Source organism: Carettochelys insculpta, chromosome 2 (genome assembly GCF_033958435.1).
Source record: "Carettochelys insculpta isolate YL-2023 chromosome 2, ASM3395843v1, whole genome shotgun sequence".
Classification (NCBI taxonomy): Eukaryota; Metazoa; Chordata; order Testudines; family Carettochelyidae; genus Carettochelys; species Carettochelys insculpta.
The window spans coordinates 21,506,596-21,532,257 of NC_134138.1; the positions used below are offsets into that span (position 1 = coordinate 21,506,596).

At 40.9% G+C, this 25,662-nt stretch overlaps 1 protein-coding gene across 3 annotated transcripts in view; it reads left to right on the plus strand.

Moving 5' to 3' along the window:
- ASAP1 (ArfGAP with SH3 domain, ankyrin repeat and PH domain 1) overlaps nt 1-25,662 on the plus strand; it is a 274,729-nt gene that overhangs the window by 131,093 nt on the left and 117,974 nt on the right. For all 3 annotated transcript variants that reach the window (XM_074986652.1, XM_074986653.1, XM_074986655.1), the window contains 5 exons: nt 10,037-10,182; nt 13,441-13,515; nt 13,882-13,931; nt 17,484-17,613; nt 18,869-18,954. In XM_074986652.1, coding sequence (XP_074842753.1) covers nt 10,037-10,182; nt 13,441-13,515; nt 13,882-13,931; nt 17,484-17,613; nt 18,869-18,954 — 487 coding nt within the window. The remainder of the gene's footprint in view (nt 1-10,036; nt 10,183-13,440; nt 13,516-13,881; nt 13,932-17,483; nt 17,614-18,868; nt 18,955-25,662) is intronic.

Here is a 25,662-nt window from a genome sequence, read left to right on the forward strand (position 1 = left end):
AAGAGCTAAAATATTACATTTAAAAATAAAAAGAAAATAAAAAGAAAAACCTAGTCTTTAAGTATAGCTCTATAAACTGAATATCCTCTGTAAAGTCACATAAACCCGTACTGTTTCTGAAAGGCACATTAAAGTTAAGAGTGGGTGTTGAGGGGTTTATCACAAAAATCCCTTTGGAGTTGAGACTCTGTGTGCCTATCAATCCACTGATTCCTGCGTTACTGCTCTCTGGGACTCAACACCACCCTGTCTGCTGGGCCAAAAGCTCTTATCTCCCCAAGCAAAGGAAGAAAGTTGGTAAATGCCCCCTGCAGAGCAATGCAGATGCTGAACCTGTTCAGCTTTGGGAGAGCTACAAAGTCTCAGCACCCAGGAAACCAACTCCCAAAAGGGACTCAAACCCCCAGATAAATCGATCTTCCTCTATATAAAAGTTTTGCACAAAGGAAGCTCGTAAGTTCAGGTCAGCCCTGTTTATAAATGAAAGAGAGATCCATCCCAGTAACCCTTATTTACATTTGGGGTTGATAATATACAAAAGTGTTTTCATTAAGTACAAAAGTAGGATGTAAGTGCTTGTAAATGAAAAGAGTCAGAGTGAGTTATAATAAACAAAACCCATCAGTTTATCCTAATCCACTAGAAAACTTGCTTCATGCAATTTCTTACTTTAAACAGTTCTAATCATCTCATTCACAAGCTAAGCACCCTCCTAGCTTGGGCACAGTCCTTCCACTTATTCATTCATTGGTCTTGTGTATTTTTTCAGAAATTCTTCCCCACAGTGGTCCCTGAAGAGGTTGGTGTATTGAGAACCAACAAGACACCAGGAATTCTGCAGACAAAATTGTTGTATTATACTCCTTATTAAATGCAGGGAGTAAGATGTTCAGAAGGGCTTCCTTCATATATATATATATATCAGATTGATGGTTTAAATAATGGAAAGTGGGCGGAAAAGAGGGAAAAGAGGGAGGAGGGAGAAATCACCTGTCATTAAAATTACTCACATTATTGTTGCAATATCAGACCAATAGCTGGATAAAACATGATAACATGAAATGAAACAGTATTCTTTGCAAGAGGATGAATGAGGGTGGAAAGTTTAAAAATAAATCGGGATGTAAGTTCTTGTGGAATTGTCTCGTGTGTATGTGTCAGTTAAATTTTACTTTATTATAACGTATGTCTGTAATATGTCCTGTGTAAGTTTTGGATGGACTAGAAAAATAGTGGAAATATCTGGATAGAAATGTTTTCAGATTTTCACATCTTGACTATTTTTCTAATTCATCTGAAAGTTAGGGCATAATGTAGATGTATTTTACAGTAAAAATATTAAGTATCTATAATACTTAAATTTCATATGCTTGGTTTTTCTTATCTATTGCTCGCAGTAGCATTCACTTCACCTTAAAACACAATAGTCTCGTGCACTTGTGTGTTCTCTCATTTTGAATTCCTTAGGGCTCTTTCATGAATTCATTCTGGGATAACCATCCTTTTCCTTCCTCACTTCCCCTGGCTTACTAAGGGTAGGGTGGGGTGAGGGAAGCATATGTCCTTTTGCCCAGGTAAAGATAATAGTCTGATTTAAAGCTTGATACACTTCTGTGGTATTGGTTCTGAGTAGCCATTACCACTACTTTTTAAAAAGGTAGATTGAACAGAGTACTGAGAAATATACTGGAGAGAGAAATTCTGCATTGGCAAGGAGAAGAAGATCCCAGTTTGCTGAGTCTTTTTGGATCTCTGTCTACCATGTCTCTTACTTCTGTCTACCATGTTTCTCTTATTTTTCCTTCACTATAGAACTAAAACACTGTTAGGTCAGAACCAAGTCAGCTAATACTCCTCCCTAGCTGAGATCACCTGTGTGTATTTACAGAGTAACTTTCACATAAAAATATGCATTTCATTATGGCTTAGTGATTTCTTTGTTTTTTATGCCAAGATACTTGATTAAAAGCATAAGCTTTAGAACAGATATAATCTTATTAAAAACATATTTTACTATTTGTGAATCCACATCGTATGACTGAATTTTGGACATATGATATGCATTTTTGCGTTTGCAATAAGTCTGACAATGGTATGTAAATTAATTATAAACATACAGTATACTATCTTATTTCCACAATACAGTTAAAAGCTCTCAAACAATTTAATAATTTTGATCTGAGTTTAAGAAAAGACATTTGGTTTTCTCTTATGGTTGTAGTGGAACTTAGTACTTGGCAGATTTTAATGGTTTGCAAGGACAATTCTTTTGAGGCTCTCTGCCAGAGTTTTTTAGTGTCCGAGATGATTCATGCATCATGGGATAATGCACATGTACTGTGCTGAAATTCATGGTTTTAAAAGTAAAAATGTAGAAATCAACAGAAAAGTAGTATTTTGAAGCACCCAAAGATTTCAACTTTATAGCTGAACTCAAATAGTAAAAATTTATTTTCTGTAATTCAAATACTGTCTGACAAAATTTACAGCTTGGAGAAAAAGATTCTCATACCTTTAACTGAAGACAACAGAATTCCTCTTGGCATTCATAACCCTATTTCTCCCAGGTAGGGAAAATTTAATTCTGGGAGGTGTCTCTCTTCGTGTGGGGGTTATTTTTAAAGCAACAAACACAATGAGAATAGGAGCTTAATACAGAAATGTTGAACAAAGAGGTATTGAAGGTTTAATTTAGTCCTAAAGGAATTCTGTGTCACACATTTTCTTTGCTTTCCTGTGGAAGTATGACTTCTGACAGGGAGGCAAAGAGAAGTTGCCAGAGCCCCTCCTCGGAAGCCCAGATGCACTGGCATCTGGAACAGCTGGCAGACCAGTAAATCATTGTTGGGAGGAGCTGAGGATACCCCAATTGGTACTCCAATCATATGCTGGATTCTGTTTCTAGTCCTGGCTGGCCTGGGAAGTATGAGACTTCCTGTTTCCTTACAAAGAGCTTCCAGGATAAGATGAAACCCACTCGAGGAACTCTTCACAGCCTGCCCCTGCTTCTTACCCCTATGGCTCCTCACCCATAGAGGAAGGGTCTTCTATATGTGGGGATGCTCCTTTGTCACCACCTGTCTCCCAGACCTGGACCCGCCCCCATACCTAGACTGCAGTGCAAGCAAACCTCCACTCCACCAGTTCCTACCCATGCACCAAGACCAACCACGCCCTGCCGAACTCCCAACCTGACTAGCTCTGTCTGCCTGCACCTGGACCATCCTGATGATCCCCCTGCAGTCCCATCCCGCTTAACACTTACCAAGACACACTCATCCAGCATCCTAGTGCTTACTGGTGAGCCCCAACCACTTTCCACTGGATCCCCCTGTAGAGGCCCATTTTCCCCATCCACTGCCTCCTTCCCCCAATGAGTAATGTTTGCAACATTTCTGCAGAATTTTTAGACACACAATTCCCTCAGGAGTGTAAAAAAAAAAAAGAGGGGGGAGGGGAGCTCAGTGAGATGTCATCACTACAGTGGCAAATGAGAGGTAAGAATAAATATTACTGGAAAGATAACACTAGACTTACAGGACTGGAGTCTTAAAGATTTGCATTTGTTAAACACACACACAAATGCATGCAAGCACACACACACACGCATAAGTTAACGTAGAGCTAGTGATGACCAAATGACATTAATGGGTAGCAGGTTTAAAACTAACAAAAGAGAGTTTTTCTTCACACAGTGCATGGTCGGTCTGTGAAACTCGTTGCCAGAGGATGTTGTGAAGACCAGGACTTTTAACAGGTCTCAAAAAAGAGCTAGATAATTCATGGAGGTTTGGTCCCTCAATGGCTATGAGCCAGAATGGGTAGGAATGGTGTCCCTAACCTGTGTTTGTCAGAGGCTGGAGAGGGATCACTTGATGATTACCTGATACTTCCCTCAGGGGTATCTGTCATTGGCCATTGGTGGAAGACAGGATAGTTTGACCTTTGGTCTGACCCAGTATGGCCATTATTATGTTCTTCAGTAGCTATATTCTCAGAGTTGAAATAAGTTTGCTTATTTAAAGTATTGGATACAGGCTCTCCCAGAGTTATAAACATTTGCATGTACAAATGCTTACCCGCAGCCTCGAGAGCAGGTAAGAGGTACAGGAGGCAGTGAACAGCATGACTATGGGCCAGATGATTGCAGCCAGCCCCATCCCTGGCTACCCACCCTGGGCCCATGGACTGATTAAGGGCTCTGGTTGCCCCAAAACTATCCCCCAGCCAACACCCCCATGCGTTCAACACTGTCTTGGGCATCACCTGGTCACCTCCCTGTGAACTCTGCACCATCTCACCAGGAGGATGAAAGCAGCACAAGCGTGGGACTGAGGATTTCAGAGGATCAGAGGGTAGCCGCACAGCCAGTGTCTTGTGAGAAGTTATGGTTCCACTTCTTTCCAGCCACCCTTACTCCTCTGGAGTCCTCTGTCCCATGCTTGTGCCTCTTGTTGTCACCTGGTGTGTGAGGGCTGAGTGCATAGCCCATGGTAGTGGGTGGAGGGTGGAGTGGAGGGTGGCCTGAGCCAGTGCTGAGCTTGTGTGGGGAAGAGGCCAGGCAGGGCCAGTTTAAGAAATACTGGGCTGCGACTCCTAAAGCCCTTGCATTCTGGCCCTTCCTGGTGGGGAGAGGATGCAGCTCTGCACTCTGTCATTCCCCCTACCTCCAGGATTGGAGCTGCAAGTGTGGGAAGCTCCCTCACTTGTGTCAAGTGCAGGCACAGCCCCTGCATCTCTCATTGGCTGAGTACGAAATACAATAGGACCTGAGGGAAGTGGTGCCTGAAGGCAAGTGCAAGGACCTGCTTCCTCTCCTGGCTCCCTGACGCCTGTGCTACCAAGGGGGAGCTGTGCTAGGTAGGCACACTGCCCCACAACCAACCCTCTACCCCCTCCTGCACTACAAATCCATCGTTCCCAGCCCTACTTCAGAGCTCATACCCCCAATTGACCAGCCACACTTCTGCACTCTGAGACCCTCACTTTTGGCCCCACACTGAAGCCTAGGAGCCTCCCAAAAATCTGATAGCCCTGGTCACCCAGAAGAGTGCATCTGGCCCTGCGGCTGGGGGATGCCCAGAAGTCCTCTTCAGAACCCCCAACTACCTCCTTATCTCCCTGTAATTAAACCTGCCTTTTGTTTCAAGCACTAGCATTCTGTGTTAAGTAAACAATTTTAGTTTATTTTTTTCTGTTTTGTTTAATTATTAGTATTGCAACAATCTTATTTTCTACTATTTGTCATTGAAATACAGGTTGACCCTTTCTAGTCCAGCACCCCCAGGACCTGACCTGTGCCAAACCAGAGAATTTGTCAAACCCTGAGAGGTCAATGTAGTTTAGTAGCATTACCAACACTTCGGCTATGTCTACACGTGAAGCCTACATCGAAATAGCTTTTATATAGGCTATTTCGATGAGTAACGTCTACACGTCCTCCAGGGCTGGCAACGTCGATGTTCAACTTCGACGTTGCGCAGCACCACATCGAAATAGGCGCTGCGAGGGAACGTCTACACGCCAAAGTAGCACACATCGAAATAAGGGTGCCAGGCACAGCTGCAGACAGGGTCACAGGGCGGACTCAACAGCAAGCCGCTCCCTTAAAGGGCACCTCCCAGACACACTTGCACTAAACAACACAAGATACACAGAGCCGACAACTGGTTGCAGACCCTGTGCCTGCAGCATGGATCCCCAGCTGCCGCAGCAGCAGCCAGAAGCCCTGGGCTAAGGGCTGCTGCCCACGGTGACCATAGAGCCCCACAGGGGCTCGAGAGAGAGCGTCTCTCAACCCCTCAGCTGATGGCCGCCATGGCGGACCCCACTATTTCGAAGTTGCAGGATGCGCAACGACTACACGGTCCCTACTTCGGCGTTGAACGTCGAAGTAGGGCGCTATTCCTATCCCCTCATGGGGTTAGCGACTTCGACATCTCGCCACCTAACGTCGAAGTTAACTTCGAAATAGCGCCCGGCGTGTGTAGCCGTGATGGGCGCTATTTCGAAGTTAGTGCCGCTACTTCGAAGTAGCGTGCACGTGTAGACACGGCTTTCAACTGTTTATTGTACTCTTAGAAGACATTTGGAGGAAATTAGAGCTAAATAACAGCACAGAACACCGAGAGCCGGGACAGGTTGATGTAAAGAAATTTTATGGAACCATGGAAACTTGGCCACAACCAAGATAAATGGACATCTGGCTAACTAAAATCATGTCGGACCACAAATGTTTCCGGAATAGAGAAATTCCACCTGTATATAGATATCAGCTACCTTATGGGTTAAATAGGCTTTTGTGGGTTGGCCTAGGAATCTAAGTGCCATTTATAACATTGTTTCGATGGGAAAATACTTTCAGAGTTCCAAACAATCAACTTACAACTGGACTTCTGTAATGGAACCTATTTGTAAGTTGGGCACTTCCTTTACTGTGAAGGAATCGCAACCCAAGACTTGTGACTCATGCCTCTCCTGGCTGGTGAAAGAGAGTCAAAGGTAGCTAGTGCCGCTAATAAATGAAATATCCATTTCTTCATTCAGGGAAATAATAGTCCCTTGCATTTTTCCCCCTGTGTAAAATAGTCTGACCAGCACTGAAGAAGCCCATCCTGAATACATCTGTTCTAATTACTGCCGAATAAAAATCTTCTGCATCTGAGCAAGCTCATAGAAAAGCTAGCCAGGGCTAATTACAAGCTTTTCTAATTGAAGTCAATATCCTAGATCCAGCACGATTTGGATTCAGGTCAGGATGTTGGATGAAATCATCTTTAGGAGCACTGATTGATTATCTCTTGCTGCCAATGGATGGTGGGTAGACATCTGTCCTCATCCTTCTCTTGACTTGGAGATATTGTTATTCTATTTGAGAAAGGAGGCAGGGAACCAGGAGAATGCTCACAAATAGTTTTAAGTCCTTCTTGGTGGTTTATGTCAAAATAGTAGATATGGAAGACTGCACCTTTGCCACTAGGCCCCTGACTTACAGAAACCCAGAAATATCAGTTATTTTCAGTAGCTCTATTCAAAATCTACATGCAGCCACTAGATGAACTGTTAAAATGACTGGACTCAAATATGCAGATGATACAGTATCTTTTTCGCTTTGTGAGTATGCTACTACTAGCATGATGGCTCAGTGCTTTGATGATGTCTGCTCAGGAATGAAAACATGGTTGAACCTGTGCAAGTTGGAGATTATGCTGGTGTGCAGAGAAAAAGACTTTGAGGAGTCTTCAGTCATGGTATAGGCTTCTTTCGTTGAAGATAGACGCCCATGATTGCTCAGCTCTGTGATTTCTCTTTGATGCTAAACTCTCTCATTGCAACATCCACGAGTAGTGTTTGTCCAGAAAACTACAACCCACCTATCTTGGCTGACAGTGACTCAGCCCTGGTTTTTATTATATCGCATCTGGATTAGAGCAGTGAAGTATACCTGGGAGTGAAACCATAGAACTCCAGCTAGTACAAAATGCTAGCATACACTTGCTTAGCAAGACAAACTAGTGTGAGCACATATTAGCCTGTCCTTCAAGGTCTCTGTTCTTGTTTAAAAGGCACCTACTGACCTGGTCCCAGGATATCTAAAAGACAGAAGACAAGTGGCTCATGGCTTGTCTCAGAGTGTGGAATAAATTTCCATTCAAATAGAGGACCATCACATACATTTCCACCTTCTGTTCCAAGTGCAGAGTGCACTTCTTTTACATTGCTCTTTGAAACATAGATATAGAGCAATATATATATTTTAAAAGGCATGAGAGAGAGAGAGAATTCTCTTCCACAATAAAACTCTTCACAGTGTATACTATTCTGCCCCTATAGGAAGCATGAGAGAAAATGAACCGCAAGAGAAATATTAGTCATCTTGGTTTAACAGCTCAGCTGTTTTTTTTTTTATGAGAGCTATCAAAGAATATAGAATTAAATAAAGCTGACAAAAAGATCTTCTCCGGAACTGCTCCAAGCAGATCATTTAAACTTTCTCAAAGCAGAAAATGTTTAAGGCGTATGAGATTATATATGTTAATTCACAAAATATTGTTGGAAAACATTTGAGATTGCTACACATACTAGATATGTATCAGTGCAGCCAGGCCTTCAGTGTGGCTAGAACAGGAGTTTAGGCAGAATCAAACTGGAACAGGGCTGATGTGAGCAGGTGAAGTCTGTCAGAAGTAGCAAGTAGAGTATCCTCAACTAGGTAGTAACATTGAGCATTCTCAAGTTGCTCCTTTCATTAGAAGCTTGTGTACTTGAGTTGGAGTCACCTGGCTTGACCCTAACTTGTGAATTGTCTGGGACCTTAGTACTCACAGGAAATTATCTTAAATGATTCAGCAGATTCAAGCCATAATACTCATGTTAATCAGACTCAAAAACACAACAAGGAAATTAAAACTTAAGTTAGCTTACAGTACTTCTCCTCTACATCTCCATCCACAGCCACATGCTATCTCAGCTACTATACACCACAAACCGTACACCTCAGTCTTAACTCTGCCTTCTTAACCTGCACTTCTGCATATCCCAGTAAACTAATGCTATTATTTGTACATACATACTGTTACTTATACATGTTTAGTATAATAGTTTGTGTTGTCTGTGGATAATTGGAAGACTCGCATGAATGGGAGACATGAAGAAGAAGAAGAAGAAGAAGAAAGAAGAGCAGAGGAATTTCAGAAAAGAGGAAACAAAGATGTCAGTTCACAGGGCCAAGGATAGATAGGATTATGGGATTTGTTTCAACACAGAATTGATGAGGGATTGTTTAGTCCATTAAGCTTAATACTTTACTGCTACTACGAATACTGTGCATACTTTAGCAAGCAATAGCATTACAGAGTAATGTATATAAGGCGTGAAAGGCACTTGGGTAAGGAATGGTATCCCTAGCTTCTCTTTGTCAGAAGCTGGAGATGGATGGCAGGAGAGAGTTTGCTTGATTAATACCTGTTCAGTCCAATCCCTCTGGGGCACCTGGTATTGGCCAATGTCAGCAGACAGGATACTGGGCTGGATGGACTTTTGGTCAGACCCAGTATGGGCATACTTATGTTCTTATGTGCCTCAGGGAGTCCCATACCTGTTGCCCCACACCAGAGCCACAGTGAACATAGCTCCATCTGGGGGAATCCTGGGCACCCCTGAGGCTGAAGTGGCTGGTGAGATTCACGAACAGCAGGACCTCACAATGATTTTATCCCTTAGCTGTTTATCGGGTGAGTGTTCCCTGGCTGAGTGCTGCTTTTAATATTCTAATGAGGCTGAAGCCAAGGGGTTACCCTGTTTACTTTGTTGCTTGGTTCCCAGCTAGAGATGTCCAGCCTGTAACCGATAAAGCTATTAGGGTGGTCTGATGAAGTTCATCTGGTGTTTATGTCTGCAGGGTTCAAGGCTGTAACATGGGGATGGCAACTTGTTTGTGTGACAGGAATGGAAACTTCCATCCTGGCCCTCAGACCTGCTTATGTCTTCTTATGACAGAAGAGAAAATAAATAGACAGTATATTAATACACACTGGTAATTTTTTAATTCCGAACCTCTTTCCTCTTTAGGAATTTAGGTTTCTATTGTTAATTTTCTTCAACTGTAGCTTAGCGTCATTATTTTGTTCTGACATCAAAACATGGTGATTTCAAAATTGCCCAGGCATCTTGATATCCTTGATTTGCAATTAGTGTTTCAACATTAAAATGTAACATATTATATCTCTCTAATTAGAAACATAACTTCTAGCATTCTATTACGAATAATATAAAACATGAGGATTTCTCCTGCTTACTCTGCTGAATTGGATGTCAAATATATGCTGTATTTATACCTCTAATACTATTGATTTCATGGTTTGTTTTACAATTAAACTGGTTCTTATTTGTAATAGTAGTTATAACTTTATTTTGATTTTTACTCCCAAGTGAATTTCAATACATCACGAAAAGAAGATATTTATACTATCAGCCAATTATAGGTTTAAAATAGAATTATGAAAGAAACTTGCTAATTTCGAACCTCTTTTTTCAGATCATGTTCAAAATGAAGAGAGCTATGCACAAGTACTAGATAAATTTGGAAGCAATTTTTTAAGTAGGGATAACCCAGATCTTGGGACTGCTTTTGTTAAATTTTCAACACTTACTAAGGAATTATCAACACTGCTGAAAAACCTGGTAAGCAGTTTTATGTTATTTTTATAACGTTATTGAAAACAAAGTACATAGAATACCTGTGTTTTCCTGGTGACTTGATTAGCTATGTAAATATTCATCAGACTATGAGCTTGTAAACAAATCAGCTAATTTTAAACTGAAATCAGTGTATGTGTACTACATAAATAATCTAAATTGGAGTTGCATTTTACTAGGATGAATGCCATCTGCTCCTAGCGACTTATTACTGTTTAGTTTATCAGTTTGTTCTAAAACAACCTCTAATGATTACTCAGTCTGGGACAGTTCCTCAGATGTGTCACCTAAAAAAACTAGCTCATGTTTGGGAGTCTTGCTCACATCCTCAGCCATGTATCAGAGGGGTAGCCGTGTTAGTCTGGATCTGTAGCAGCAACGAAGCGTCCTGTGGCACCTGATAGACTGACAGAAAAGTTTAGAGCATGAGCTTTCGTGAGTTAACTCACTTCTTCAGATGCTGGTCCTGGAAATCTGCAAGGCCAGGTATAAATAGGCCAGAGCAAGGCTGGGGATAACGAGGTTAGCTCAGTCGGGCAGGCTGAGTTGTATTGTCATCAGTAGATCTGGAGGTGTGAACTCCAAGAGAGAGGAAGCTGCTTTTGTATTTAGCCAGCCATTCACAGTCTTTGTTTAATCCTGAGCTGAGGGTATTGAATTTGCAGATGAATTGTAGCTCAGCAATTTCTCTTTGGAGTCTGTTCTTGAAATTTTTTTGCTGCAGGATAGCTACTTTTAAATCTGCTACTGTGTGTCCTGGGACATTGAAGTGCTCTCCTATGGGTTTTTGTATATTGCCATTTCTGATGTCTGATTTGTGTGCATTTATTCTTTTACGTAGGGACTGTCCAGTTTGTCCAATGTATGTGGCAGAGGGGCATTGCTGGCACATGATGGCATAAATTACACTGGTAGATGTGCAGCTGAATGAGCCCACAATGGTGTGGCTGATCCGGTTAGGTCCTGTAATGATGTTGCTGGTGTGTATATGTGGGCAGAGCTGGCAACGAGGTTTGTTGCATGGATGGGTCCCTGAGATAGAGTGACTGTGGTGCGGTGTATAGTTGCTTGTTAGGATTTGTTTTAGGTTGGCAGGTTGTCTGTGAGAAATGATAGGTCTGCCTCCCAAGGCCTGTGAAAGTGTGGGATCATTGTCCAGGATGGGTTGTAGATCCCTGATGATGCGCTGTAGAGGTTTTAGCTGAGGACTGTAGGTGATGGCTAGTGGTGTTCTGTTGGTTTCTCTCTTGGGCTTGTCCTGTAGTAGGAGGCTTCGTGGCACACGTCTGGCTCTGTTGAAGAAGTGAGTTAACTCACGAAAGCTCATGCTCTAAACTTTTCTGTTAGTCTATCCTCAGCCATGAAGACTGATCCAAAGAATTAATTTAGTTTCTCTGCAATGACCTTATCATTCTTGAGTAGTCCTTCAGCAATTTAATTGTCCAGAGGCCCCATTGCTGTTTAGCAGTCTTCCTGCTTCTGATGTACTTAGAATCATAGAATACTAGAACTGGAAGAGACCTTGAGAGATCATAAAGTACAGTCTCCTGCCCTCAGGCCAGGACCAAGCACTATCTCTATCATCCCTGTTTGATATTTATCTAACCTGTTCTTAAATATCTCCAATGATGGAGATTCTACAACAACCTTGAACAATTTATTCCAGTAATTAACCACCCTGATAGTTATGAAGTTTTTCCTAATGTCCAATCTAAACCTTTCTTGCTGCAATCTAAACCCATTGCTACTTGTCCTATTTTCAGAAGTTTAGGAGAATAATTTTTATCCCTCCTCCTTGTAACACCCTTTTAGGTACTTGAAAGCTAATATCATGTCCCATCTCAATTTCCTCTATTCTTAAACTTAAACATTTTATTACTTCTGTCTGTAAGTTTCGTTTGAGTTTTTGGCTAGCTGTTCTTCATATTCTGTTTGGCCTTCCTAATTATGTTTTTATAGTTCATTTGATAGGGTTTATGCTCCTTTCTGCTTTCCTCACTAGGATTTAACTTCCACTTTTTAAATCATGCTGTTTTATCTCTCACTGCTTCTTTTGTTTGATTGTCAAGCTGTGGTGCACTTCTTTGGTTCTCTTTCTGTGTTTCTTAGTTTGGGACAGCATGGTTAAGCTGAGGCTCTATTTTGTTGTCTTTGGAAAGTTGCCATGCACCTTGCAGGGATTTCACTTTTCTCCACTGTTACTCTTCATTTCTGTTTGACTAATCTCAATTTTCCCCTTTCTCAAATTAAGTGCCACATTGTTGAGCTGCTGTGGTGCTTTTCCCATCACAGAGATGTTAAATATAATTATGTTATGGTCAATATTTCCAAGTAGTCCAGATTTATTAGCCTCTTGGACCAGATACTGGGCTCCATTTAGGATCAACTGAGAATTGTTCCTCTTGTCAGTTTCTGAACCAGTCGCTTCAAGAAGCAGTCATTTAACGTGTCAATAAACTTCATTTCTGCATCCTGTCCTGAGGGGACGTGTACCCAGTCACTATGGGAATAGTTGAAATCTCCCATTATTATTGAGTCTTACTAGTTATTAATAAATGAATCTGGTTTATTAATAATAATGAATTATGCTTTCCCTCCCAGACATATATTTCAAGGGCTAATTTGTGATCTCCTCCAGAATCACATTCTGAGATATTGTTTTCAGGCATATTTACAGTAAAGAAACATAGCAACTTAAAATATGCTGTTTGATATATTTTGTGGCACTTTTCCCGTCAGTCCCATGGAGCACAAGATTCCTAGTTACTTTCAGGTTGGAGGAGGTGTTGTTGTTGTTGTTTTTAAAGCAGTGATTGATAAGTTAGAATTGCTCCACATATTTTGTTTGTTTGGTGAACTGGGTAAGAAAAGTCTGATTTATCAAGAAGCCAGAGTACTTCCTAAATTGCTTCCCCAGATATGCCCCATTGGTTGTTAGGGAAACTGGAATCACCTTGATGTTTTCTGGCTCTTCTTCATCTGCTAATTTTAATTTCACTTTTCACATTCCCCTAAATGTATGTAAGTTTCCTATATTTTTAATACTTTTTTCCATCTATGTATGTGTGGATTAACTGCTTATGGGTCTGAATTTGCTATTTGTTTGGAACTTTTTTTTGCTACAGGTTCAGCTACATTAGATAGCAAAATGAAACAAAAATATGTATGCAATATATTTGTTTTAATCATGATATTTATATGTTTCTTTAAATTCAATTAGTGTTTTTATTTATATTTTGTTAGCTCCAGGGCTTAAGCCACAATGTTATATTCACTTTGGATTCTCTCTTAAAAGGAGATTTGAAAGGAGTTAAAGGGGTAAGTATTGAACAAACACCCAATTCTTTCAAGGAAGCATTTTTCAGAGCTGCCTAAATTTCAGCTGCCTACTTTCCACCATTCCATTCGTCCAGATTCTTATGTGGACTTACTATCATTACTTACTTACTTACTTACTATCATATCTGCATGAATTATGCTAAGTATAACTGAAGTTACATGATAAAATTTCACTTGGAAAATATGATTCATATATCTCTCAAGATCCATAGGAAAGAAATATTTTTGCAAAGATGTAAAAGGAAAGACTTTTAAAAATGCCATTTATGGTTTTTGGAGCGATACGGTAATTTTATATCTGCAAGTTCATGAACATATTTTAAGTATATATTTCTGTTTTCTAAGGATCTTAAAAAGCCTTTTGACAAAGCCTGGAAGGATTATGAGACCAAGTTGTAAGTATTCTTCATTTTGCCACAATTCATTTTGCCACAATTCATACAAAGAGAGAAAACACTTTAATATCACAGAAGGGATAACTCTTATGTTCTAACCTTGATGACTATGATACTGAGGATATCTGCCATGTATGTAAGTTTCAGTAGATGACTCAGGCTTATTTAGCAGGTCAGTGTAACATTCCCGGATTTTCATTCTGGTTCACAGCTATTCATTATTACCACTGATGAATCTTTAAAGATGAATGATTAAGTATGGACATATTCTCAATGCCACGAACGTCATATTACACAATAATCTTCTGAATTAATGGAAATTCAAGATTTTTAGGTATTCCACTGAAGAATAAAATCTTATGCCTGTTTTTCCTCTGGACTAAAGAAGAAGATTGGGTTGCGGGCGAGGATTGTGCATTTTAATTTGGTGTGCAAACATACAAATTATATACGATTCATATGGGGACTTGGCTGGCTGTTCCCCCTTGTCAGGGAGTGAGGGGAAAGTGTACAGCTTGCTTCATTCCTTGGTGTGGCTGGGGAGATAATGGAGCATATGAACCTGGACCTGCCCCAGCCAGATATTATGCATCCCTCCCCCATCTGTGCACACAAGAGCTGTAGTGGCCATGGTGAGACACATCTCTCTGGACCCCAGTTGGTGTGGAGAGAGAGGCCTGGGATAATCCTCTCTCCCTAGAGCATCCTGTATTCTATACAATTCATCCCCACCCCTATTCCAGAGCAATGATATTAATGAAGTGGGTACATTTTATCTTCCAGAAAGCAAAAAATGATTAAGGAAATGAGAAATTCTGGGTAAATGTTCTAGTCAATAAAATATAGTATGGTAGTCTGTTTATACAGAAGGAATTTTAGTTATGAGAAGTATCAGAGAGGTAGCCGTGTTAGTCTGTATGTTGAAGAACAACAAGAAGTCCTGTGGCACTTTATAGACTAACAGATATTTTGGAGCATAAGTGCTGCAAAATATCTGTTAGTTATGAGAAGTGAATGTTAGCTAAGAGGAATATTAGTTTTCAGAAATGAAAAAATTAATACAATAGATTACTAAACCTTATCTTTGCAATATTGTTATGTATTTAGATTAGTTGTAATGCCAAACTAATTGTAACTAAGTTTTAATTTTTAGGTCTTCAGAGCTTTATTTCATAATACCCCTAACTCTGTGTGTGGTAGTAGCTATATTTCTCATCCGTCTCTTGGTGCATACCTCAGGCATCTGAGTCCATGATAATCTGTTGCAGTACCTTCATGGGAAGACTTGTAGGGAAGTGAGTTCTGGGCTCGCATTAGATTTTGGAGTTTTATATTAAAAATTTAGTGTCTCTTACTGTGTGTGGCTGTAGCCTCTGGGCCAAGGTTAAAAAAATGGTTGGATACATGCTAGAAAATTTCATTGATAGTTGGTGTATACTTCATGTGGGGATTAATAATAAGATTTAAGAAAGCTTTATTACTCAGTATACTTCCTTATTTTTCTCATGTTCAGCACATTATTTGTCTTGTTCTCTATGTATAGTTTGTATAAACAGGGAAAATTAGAGAGAGGAAAAATCAGACCGGAACCAATGATTGATTTTATTACTGATAACTACATCATTTTAGCATTCAACAGATATTTTCACATTTAAGTCTCATTACAAATATCAGTCCTTGTAAATATTCCCATCTTCTAGAGTAAATTAAGGCAAAAGGATTAATGTCCAAGTGAAAAAAAGACATCTTTTTACTCATCTGTGTTTGTTTAATCACATCTGCATATAAAATTAGTATTTATTCCTCCTAGCTCAGAATTGCTATGGCTCGCTCTTCCATAAATTTGTTAATTGTTTCTCTGTCCTGTGCATTGTCAGTGGAATAGCTGACTTGTATGCATATGCAATGCCTTTTTCTGGTGATGCATAAACTAAACAGAACCCAGTTTGCAATCAGTTCCCAAGCTGAGTTTTCTAGGCTGACAGAAAAAAAAAATTTCTTTGAGGAGTGTCCCTGTATGTACTCCACTTAAGACATCTTAAAGCCCTGTGCTTATAACTGGAGATTTGTGGTAGCAGTGTTTGGTTCAGCCATGCATGTGCTGTAGCTGTCTCATGCTGCTCCAGTCAGTTAGTTGATGGTTAGTTGGTGGTCCTCAGGCCCTCCTCTACCACCTTTGGCTTGAGTCAGAGTGATCAGCATCAGAGGGGTAACTGTGTTAGTCTGTATCCACAAAAACAATGAGAAGCCCTATAGCACCTTATATATGAACAGATTTATTGGAGCATAAGCTTTAGTGGGTAAAGACTCACTTTGTCAGATGCATGAGCGATCAGCAGCACCCTCTCTGACCTCTGATGACGTTAATAGCAGACCATTCAGTTATTTCTTGATATTGTTAGCTTAGTTGTAGTTAGCTATCCTATTGATTTGCCCTACTATAACTTATTTTAGTCCAAAGTTCATTTTTGTCCCTTTTACCTCTCATATCTGCCCCATCTCTTTCACAGGCAGACAGCTATAGCCTCAAACAGTATTTTTCCCTGCTTTTGTTCTCGACAAGACTGACTCTCAGACATTCCTGGCTCATCTAGCTTTAAACACTGCCTGAGCTGCAGACACTACATACCAGTCTCTGACAGCTGCACGCACTCTATCTGCTGCACATTATTCAAAAGTGCCCACACTACACAAAGCTGACAGCCAGGGACCTTCAACTTAACTCCTCGTGATGGAGAAATTCCACAGGCAGGCCTTGGACTCTCAGTTCAAGACATCCGCTGGCCAGTGGTTACCAGTGGCAGCCTGTAACAGGGGTTGTGCTTCAATAATGGCTGACAAGGAGCCTGTTCCAAGAAAGGGCACCACCAAGTGGTCTCCCACCAAGCACACACCAAAAATCCCCTAAGAGAAAGTGATCTCCAGTTGAAAAATCTTCCCTGATACAGATAGCTCCAGACTACAAGGCACCAGGAACATCCAGTACTGAAAGGTCCCGAAGAGCAAAAGACTCTGGACAAGCTTAAATGGGGGTTCACACAGTAAATAGAAACATTCCAGGATTTTATACGTGGGGCCAAAGAAAACCTCTACACTGAGAAGTAAAATTGTATCATCTGCTGTACTTTTCCCACGCAGCTCTAAATCCTTGGCACTGGCAACTGCAACTCATACTCCCTGGCCATTCATAATGCCATTTCTGCAACAATTCATGAGGTATGTAGGCCTGATAGTGGCCTCTAAACCTCCATCTCCTCTATTCTGTACCAAAGGTACCCCATGCAGGTGGGTACTGTGTCAGGTGAATACTACCTGTAGATCTGACCCTCCTGTCTCCATTGGTGAGGAAGAAGAGTATGATGTAGTAATATATACTCCTTGTCACTTCTCAATCAAGCCTGAGCCATTTCTCCACCAATCACCTGCAAATATGTCAGGCCAGTATGGTCACTATGGGCAATGCTTCCCCAATACCATTCCCACCTAACTGGCCATACTGGGATCATGACCATAAAATAAGCCTCCTGAAATCTATTTTAATTATAATTGCAGCACTAAAATTGAAAAGGAAAAAAGAGAACACGCAAAACAGCATGGGATGATACGAACAGAGATAACGGGAGCTGAGATAGCAGAAGAAATGGAGAAAGAGAGACGGCTATTTCAGCTCCAGATGTGTGAAGTAAGAAACAGCTTTCACCACTTAATTGTGTTACATACTTTGATGGAAGTGTCCTGTAGAACCTATTAGAGACAGGTGATGAAATCCTCTTGGTGGTGTAATTGGAAAATTCATTGGCTGTCTAGTGGCTGAACTATATTAAAGACTCTTGTTCCAGAAATCCAGCGCAAGGCAGCTTTGTCATCATCTCATTTTTAGTTTCAGTCCTCTGTTAAGGCTGTTAGGCTGGGTCTACACGAGAGAGATTTGTCGACAGAAGGTGCCTTCTGTTGACATAACTCAGGGGGCGTCTACACACTTAAAGCATTCTGTCCACAGATGTCGACAGAACTCTGCATTTGCCTCAACAGCATTATCCCTCAAAAATTAAGGCATAACAATCTGTTGGCAGAGTACTGTCGACGAAAAATGTAGGGCTCTTCTGTCAACAGAGAGAGCTTTCGGTTCCCGGGCAGCCCTGTTTGTAGAACTGCCATTCCATTTTTTGTCACCGGAGGGCAGTGCGGTCTGGCAGTTCTGTCAAGAGAGCAAGTTGTGTGTAGGTGCTGTCTCTTGACAGAGGTTCTGTTGAGATTTCCCAGTCGACAGTAACTTCTGACGACAGATGATTCTAGTGTAGACATAGCCTCAGACTAGGCATCACACTCTTAAAAAAAAAAAAAAAAAGAGCATAGCAAGCAAAAGTAGTTTTTTTCAAGTCCTCAGGTGCAAAGCATTGTGATTCATGATGTCTTTTCTAATATATTGTTTTTTAAAATAGGAATTATTTTTTGAGATCTTGTGTCGATATCTGTTAAGCTGATAAATGATTGTGACATGTAAGTTCAGTCAACGTTAGTTTATGGTGGTAACTCCTAAAATATTTTCTGGTATTTTTTTAAAAAAATTCTCTATATTTAATCTGAGGATAAATTAATTAGAAAGTTATAACATTCTTATTTGGAAGGAATGCAGTAATAATTGTGGTGTCACAAAAAGGCGCATCTTCATACAGGTTGAGAGGAAGAAAATCTTTCATTTATGGCAAACTTGTATTATAAATTGTTAAAATTAGTTCATTTGGGAGTTCTGAAAACATCAACTTATTTTGTGCACTCAAGTTTTAATCATTATGTTGGTTTGATGTTCTGTAAATTAGCAATAAGTTAATGGCAGAGATTATTATTGAATGAGTTGAACAGATTGGAGACAGAAAGCTCTCATGCTTGAACGTAGCTGAAAAACTTACATATAATTATGGTTTTGATTTCTACAGTATCTCATCAAGGTCAATGAAATCAAGACAAAAAAGGGTGTGGACCTTCTACAGAATCTTATTAAGTATTATCATGCACAGTGCAAGTAAGTTTAATGGTTTGGCTTGGTAAATCCTATATTTCAGTTAAACAAATGTGTTTCTCTTCCTCCTTTTCCTACATTGCCTTGATGGTGTCTATCTTTTGACAATGGGTCACTGAAGTATTTGAGTAGTAACAGAGAGGAAGCCGTGCTAGTCTATACACTATCAAAACAAAAAGCAGTCAAGTAGCACTTCAAAGACTAGCAAAATGTTTTATTAACCCATTGAGTCTGTTCTGGTCTGGCTATGGTCTGAAGAAGTGGGTCTGTCCCACGAAAGTTCACCTAATAAACCATTTTGCTAGTCTTTAAAGTGCTACTTGACTGCTTTTTGTTTTGATGAAGTATTTGAGGCTTTTCTGCAGAATAAATCTGACAACAGGAATGTGAAAACTTCCTGCTTTCGCCTCCACTTCATGCAATGTCTATTCCAAGCTGACTGTTAAAGTGGACCATTCTGAATACTTAATGATCAGTGCTGTCTATGCAATGAGAGCCAAATCCTTGTCCCTTTGAACTTGATTTTTAAATATCAGTAGAATTCAGTTCATTAAAATTATTTAAACGAGCCCTTAATGGGGCAGAATAATATGCTTAAGAACCTAGAACGCTTGAAATCTTTATCTTTACCAGTATCCTTCAGAACTTTCAATAAATTAAGGTATAACTTTCTTATAATTTTTTAGTCCCCAACTCTTTGAAGCACCGTAGTGAAAATGTAAGTAAGCATTCTTTGGATTACAGTGGTTCTTAATGTTGTTGCTTGGTCTTTGTGAATTCATTTGAGTCATGCTACCAGTAAAATAATACATTTTTGAATACAACTGTAACTGCTACCAGATGGTATTAAAATGGAACCTATACAAATACAAAATGTATTTTACATTTCATTTTAAGCAATGAATTACTGAATTATTCAGTGTAACTTTAAAAGACGAGGCACATTTTACGGTGAATATTCACTTTTTCAGAAAAAATGTTGAAATACTTCAGCGGTGACCCTTTTAACATATTTTACTTCTTTCTTTTGGTTTTGTTTAAATGGCATCAGAGATTTTCAGCATATCTGTAAAGTATTCCACTTAATATCTCTAGTGTAAAGTGACTGGATTGCAGTAGAGAACATTCTAGCTCCCTTAGGTGTATCTGTAATTCTTACTGTTAAAACAGCCTGAAGATAGTATTCTGCAAGTCCAAACCAAATTTCTGTATTTCATTTCTCACTCTATGGGAGGGAGAGAGCTGAGGACTATTTTTTGTATTGCTCAACAGTGGTCCATCAGCTTTATTAGGGAATAGGTTTGACTGGTCCTAGTAATGTTCTCACTTGCCCTCCTCCAAGTGGAAATATGGTGGCTACAGTATAATCAACCTAAATAGGGATTCCACAGGTGAGTAAAGAACTATTTTTCCCAAAGAAAAGAGGGTACCAGAGAGAGGGAGGTACATGTAGTGAAAAAGTAGCTTAACCTTCCAGTGCTGTGCAGAGACCAGATATTGTATCTCTCATAGCATTAGGAACTGCAAAGTGATGAATAGGTACTTGCTTACTTCTAAATAATAATAATAAAAAAATTGCATAGCTGTTTAAAACTTTAAAATAATGTTATAAACATGTAATCTTTTCAGCATCCCTATGAGGCAGGTAGATAAGAGATAAATTATCTCAGTTTTATATATATGGAGGCACACTTACCAAAACTAAATTTTAGAACACTTTTGTCTTGAATTGATGCACAAGATGAGAGAGCTCTCATATGGCTCTATAAAAGAAAGAGGGAGTTTGATTATGATGATGGTGATCACTTGTTGCTGATTATGGTCATCTTCCATGGGAGTTGTGAATCCTCGGGTGGCTGATAAGGCCTATCCTTGAGCCACAGGCTCTATTACAGTGATGACAGATGTTTCCAGGTATGGCAAGAGTCTGTTGACACCTCTTATCTTCTTCAGCTTCTTGGCGGGCAAGTTCAAAACGCAAGGGAGCATCGTGTGGTACTTCTCTCCATTTTGAGTGATCCTGGGGAAGTGTCTCCCAATTGTCAGTGTCAAAATTGCGCTTCTTTGAATTATCCTTCAGCAAGTCCTTATAATGCTTCCATTGTTCTCCTACGTTATGTTACCCTTCTTTCAGCTGAGAGAACAGGACATGTTTTGGGAAACAGTGGTCTGGCATCCAGACAATGTGACCAGTCCATTGGATTGCTGAAGGAGGGTCACTGCCCTGAAGTTGGTGATCTTTGCCTCTTCCAGAACACTAATATTGGTGCATTTGCCTTCCCATTTGATCTTCAGGATTTTGGATGCCTTTCAAGGATTTTCAAGTATGTATGTAGGTTGTCCAGGCTTCAGACACATACAACAATATTGGGAAAATAATGGCTTGATAAACAAGAAGCGTGGTGTCTGAGTGTCATGATCTTCAAAAACCTGGTGCAGTAAATGAGCCCGCCTCTAATGGTATTGGATTTCTGCATCAGTATCTGCCTTGGATAAGAGTTGACTGCCAAGGTAGAGGAAGTAGTCAACCTTCTCCAGCAGCTTTCCATTGATTTTAATAAATGGAGCGTGTGATACCTCCTTTGGCAAGGGCTGATGGAGCACATTCATAGAATCACAGGGCTGGAAGGGACCTCAGGAGGTCATCTAGTCCAGGACTAGATGTCATCCAAGCCAAGACTTAAAAACCTCTGGGGTTGGAAAATCCACCACCTCTCTAGGCAAAGAATTCCAATGCTTTACCACCCTCCTGGTGAAGTAGTTTTTCCTAATATGCAACCTATATCTCTCCCTCTTTAACTTCAGACCGTTACTCATTGTTCTGCCATCTGACATCATGGAGAACAGTTTCTCACCCTCCTCTTTGGAGCTCCCCCTCAGAAAGTTGAAGGCTGTTATTAAATCCCCCCCTCAGTCTTTCTTCTGTAAACTAAATAAGCTCAGCTCCCTCAGTCTGTCCTCATAGATCTTGTGCTCCAGCCCCTTAATCATTTTTGTTGCCCTCTGCTGAACCTGCTCCAGCACATCCGTATCCTTTTTATACCGGGGGGCCCAAAACTGGATACAGTATTCCGATGTGGCCTCACCAGTGCCAAACAGAGGGGAACAACTGCTTCTCTAGATCTGCTCGAAATGCTCCTCCTAATGCACCCTAGTATGCTGTTAGCCTTTTTGGCTACAAGAGCACACTGTTTACTCATATCCAGCCTTTCATCCACCATAACCGCTAGGTCCCTTTCCACTGTACTACTGTTGAGCCAGTCAGTCCGCAACCTGTAACAATGCTGGGGATTCTTCTGCCCCAGGTGCAGGACTGTACATTTCTCCTTGTTGAACCACATCAGATTGTTTTGGCTCAATTATCAAATTTATCCAAGTCACTCTGGATTCTCTCTCTACCCTCCACCATATCTACCTCTCCTCCTTGTGTCATTCGTAAACTTGCTGAGGGTGCAATCCAGTCCCTCATCGAGATCATTAATAAAGATGTTGAACAACACCGGCCCCAGAAACAAACCTTGCAGCACTCCACGTGAAACCAACCACCATCCAGATATTGAGCCATTGACCACTACCCATTGCGCTCGACTGTCAAGCCAGCCTTCTATCCATTTTAGAGTCCAAGGATCCAATCCATATTTCCTTAATTTATGGGCAAGAATGTTATGGAAGACTGTGTCAAAAGCTTTGTTGAAGTCAACGTATATCATATCCACTGACCTACCCATGTCCACAGAGCCTGTTACCTCGTCATAGAAGTGAATCAGATTGGTGAGGCAGGACTTGCCCTGGTGAATCCATGTTGGCTACTTTTGATCACTTTCCCCTCTTCCAAGTATTCCAAAATGGATTCCTTGAGGATCACCTCCATTATTTTCCCAGGAATTGAGGGAATGCTGACCAGTCTATATTTCTCTGGATTGTCCTTCTTTCCTTTTTTAAAGATTGGCACTATGTTTGCGTTTTTCCAGTCATCCGGGGTCTCTCACGATCTTCAGGTCTTCAAAGATAATGGCCAAATGTTCAGTAATGACATCTGCCAATTTCCTCAGTTCCCTGGGTGCATTGTGTACATCTACTTTTCTCGATAGCTCAGAACTTGTTCCTTCCCCACAGATGGCTGCCCTTCACCTTCCCATACTGCTTTTGTCTAGGACTGTAGTGTGGGAGTTGACTTTGTCTGTGAAGACTGAGGCAAAAAAACATTGAGTGCTTCAGCTTTTCTTACATCATCTGTCATCAGGTTACCCTTCTCATCCAGTAATAGCCCCACACCTTCTCTGATAACCCGTTTATTGTTAACATGCCTGTGGAAACCCTTCTTGTTACCCTTCACATCCCTTGCCAGCTGCAGTTCCAGTTGTGCTTTCACTTTCCTGATTACCCACTGGCATTCTCCAGCTGCGTGTTTATGCTCTTCATTAGTCAACTGTCCATGTTTTCATTTCTTGTAGGTATCCCTTTGGAGTTTAAGCTGACTAAGGATTTCCCTGTTAAGCCAAGCTGGTTGCCTACCATGTTTGCATTTTTTTACTATGCAGGAGGATGGTTTGTTCCTGTGCCTTCAGTAAGACTTCTTTAAAATACTGCCAGTTCTGTTGAACTCTTTTCCTCTTCATCTTTGTTTCCCAAGGGGTGCTGCTCGTCAGTTCTCTCAGGGAGTCAAAGTCTGCTCTTTTGAAATCAAGGATCTGTATATTACTGCTCACCTTTCTTCCTTTTGTCCAGATCCTGAAATCTACGATCTCATGGTCGCTGCATCCCAGGTTTCCACCCACTTCTGTTTCTCCTACTAGTTCTTCCCTGTTTGTGAGCAGCGGGTCAAGTTGTGCACAGCCCCTGGTCGGTTCCTTCAGCACTTGTACCAAGAAGTTATCCTCACCATTCTCCAAAAACTTCCTGTATTGTCTGTGTGCTGCTGTCTTGGTCTCCCAACAAATGTCCGGTTGACTAAAGTCTCCCATGAGAACCAGGGCCTGTGATTTGGAAGCTTCACTTAGCTCCCTGAAGAAATCCTCATCTACCTCATCTCCCTGATCTGGCAGTCTATAGCAGACACCAACTACAATATCACCTCTGTTACTTCTGCCTCTGAGCTTAACCCAAAGACGCTCAGCTGGATTGTCTCCCTCCTTATTCTGGAGCTCTGAGCAATCATACTGCTCCCTCACATAGAGCACAACTCCTCCTCCTTTTCTCCTGTCTGTCCTCCTTGAACAGTCCAAGACCGTGCTCCAGTTATGTGAATCGTCCCACTAAGTCTCCATTATTCCAACCACCTCATACTACTTTGACTGTGCCAGGGCCTTTAATTCTTTCTATTTGTTCCCTAGGCTTCTGGCATTTGTGTAAAAGAGAAGTGGCTGAGTGGTCCACTTTTTCCTCTTCACCCAGGAAACCTATTTTTATTATTCCCTTCTCCTTCCCCACTTGCCTTAGGGCTTGTGTCACTGTCCCCTGACACCTAGTTTAAAGCCCTCCTTGCTAGGTTTGCAAGCCTGCTCGTAGAGATGCTCTTTCCTCTCTTCGTTAGGTGGATTCCATCTCTTCCCAGCAGTCCCTGTTCATGAAAGAGAATCCCAGGGTCAGAGAAAATTCTTCTCTATGTTCTTGATGTTGAGCATGAGACCAAGATGTAAGGCTCAATAAACATGTTCAGGATAGTCTGAAGATCTTTCTCAGAGTGGGCAAAAACTACATTATCATTACATACTGAATTTTCATGGTTGACATGGAAATCTTACTCTTGACTTTCAGCCAGCTCAGTCTGAACAGCTTTCCATCCATTCTATAAATTATTTCAATACCAGTTTGTGGCTTCCTAGCATTTTGTTAAAGAGTGATGGCAATAAAAACGACACACATGGCTGGGGCAGTGATGCAGCCCTGTTTGGCTCCTGTCTGTACTTTGAAAGATTCACTATGGAAACCAATGTTACTCAGAAGAGTCCGGAAGCTAGCGTTACTCAGAACAGTCACTTTCATGTCGTCATGAATAAACTTTAGAACACTGATATATTTATCAAGACATCCAGTCTTTAAAAGTATAATCCTGAAGGCACGGCAATGCACTAAATAAACGGCTATAGTTAGATCAATGAAAGCTATATACAGTGGTCGGTTTTGCTCCCAACACTTTTCTTGCAGCTGCCATGCTGTGAAGATCATATCTGCAGTTCCGTGATATGGTCTGAACCCACTCTGTGATTCTGGTAAAATTTATTCTGACAAGGGCAGAATATGAGTTGCAAGTATCCATGCCATAACTTTGCCTGAAGTGGCAAAGAGAGATACCATGATAGTTTCCACAGTCTGCTTTATCCCCTTTCCTCATTTCACTGGCTGTTGCCTCCTTCATCCAGATTTTAAGGATGAGCAGGTAAAGGTGCCAAATTAGCTCTGGTCCACCAAAAAGTAATGAATAGGTAACTTTTTACAGCTGCCAAAATGTCCAGCTTGCCTCATTCCTTGAGCAAGATGATTGACTCATACAACCGCCACCTCTGTGCTGGTGTGTAACTAGGAACTTCCAGATCTCATTGTCATGTTCCCATTGCCTATCTCCAATTGCCACTGGACTTTTGACCTTGTACAATTGTTGTTTTCCGAAACATGGAAGATGCCTATGTGGGACTTCTTTTAGAGTGGGGAGACTTGTGCACAGCAGTCACCACACAGATAGAGGGCTTGAAACCAGTGGCATGGACACCA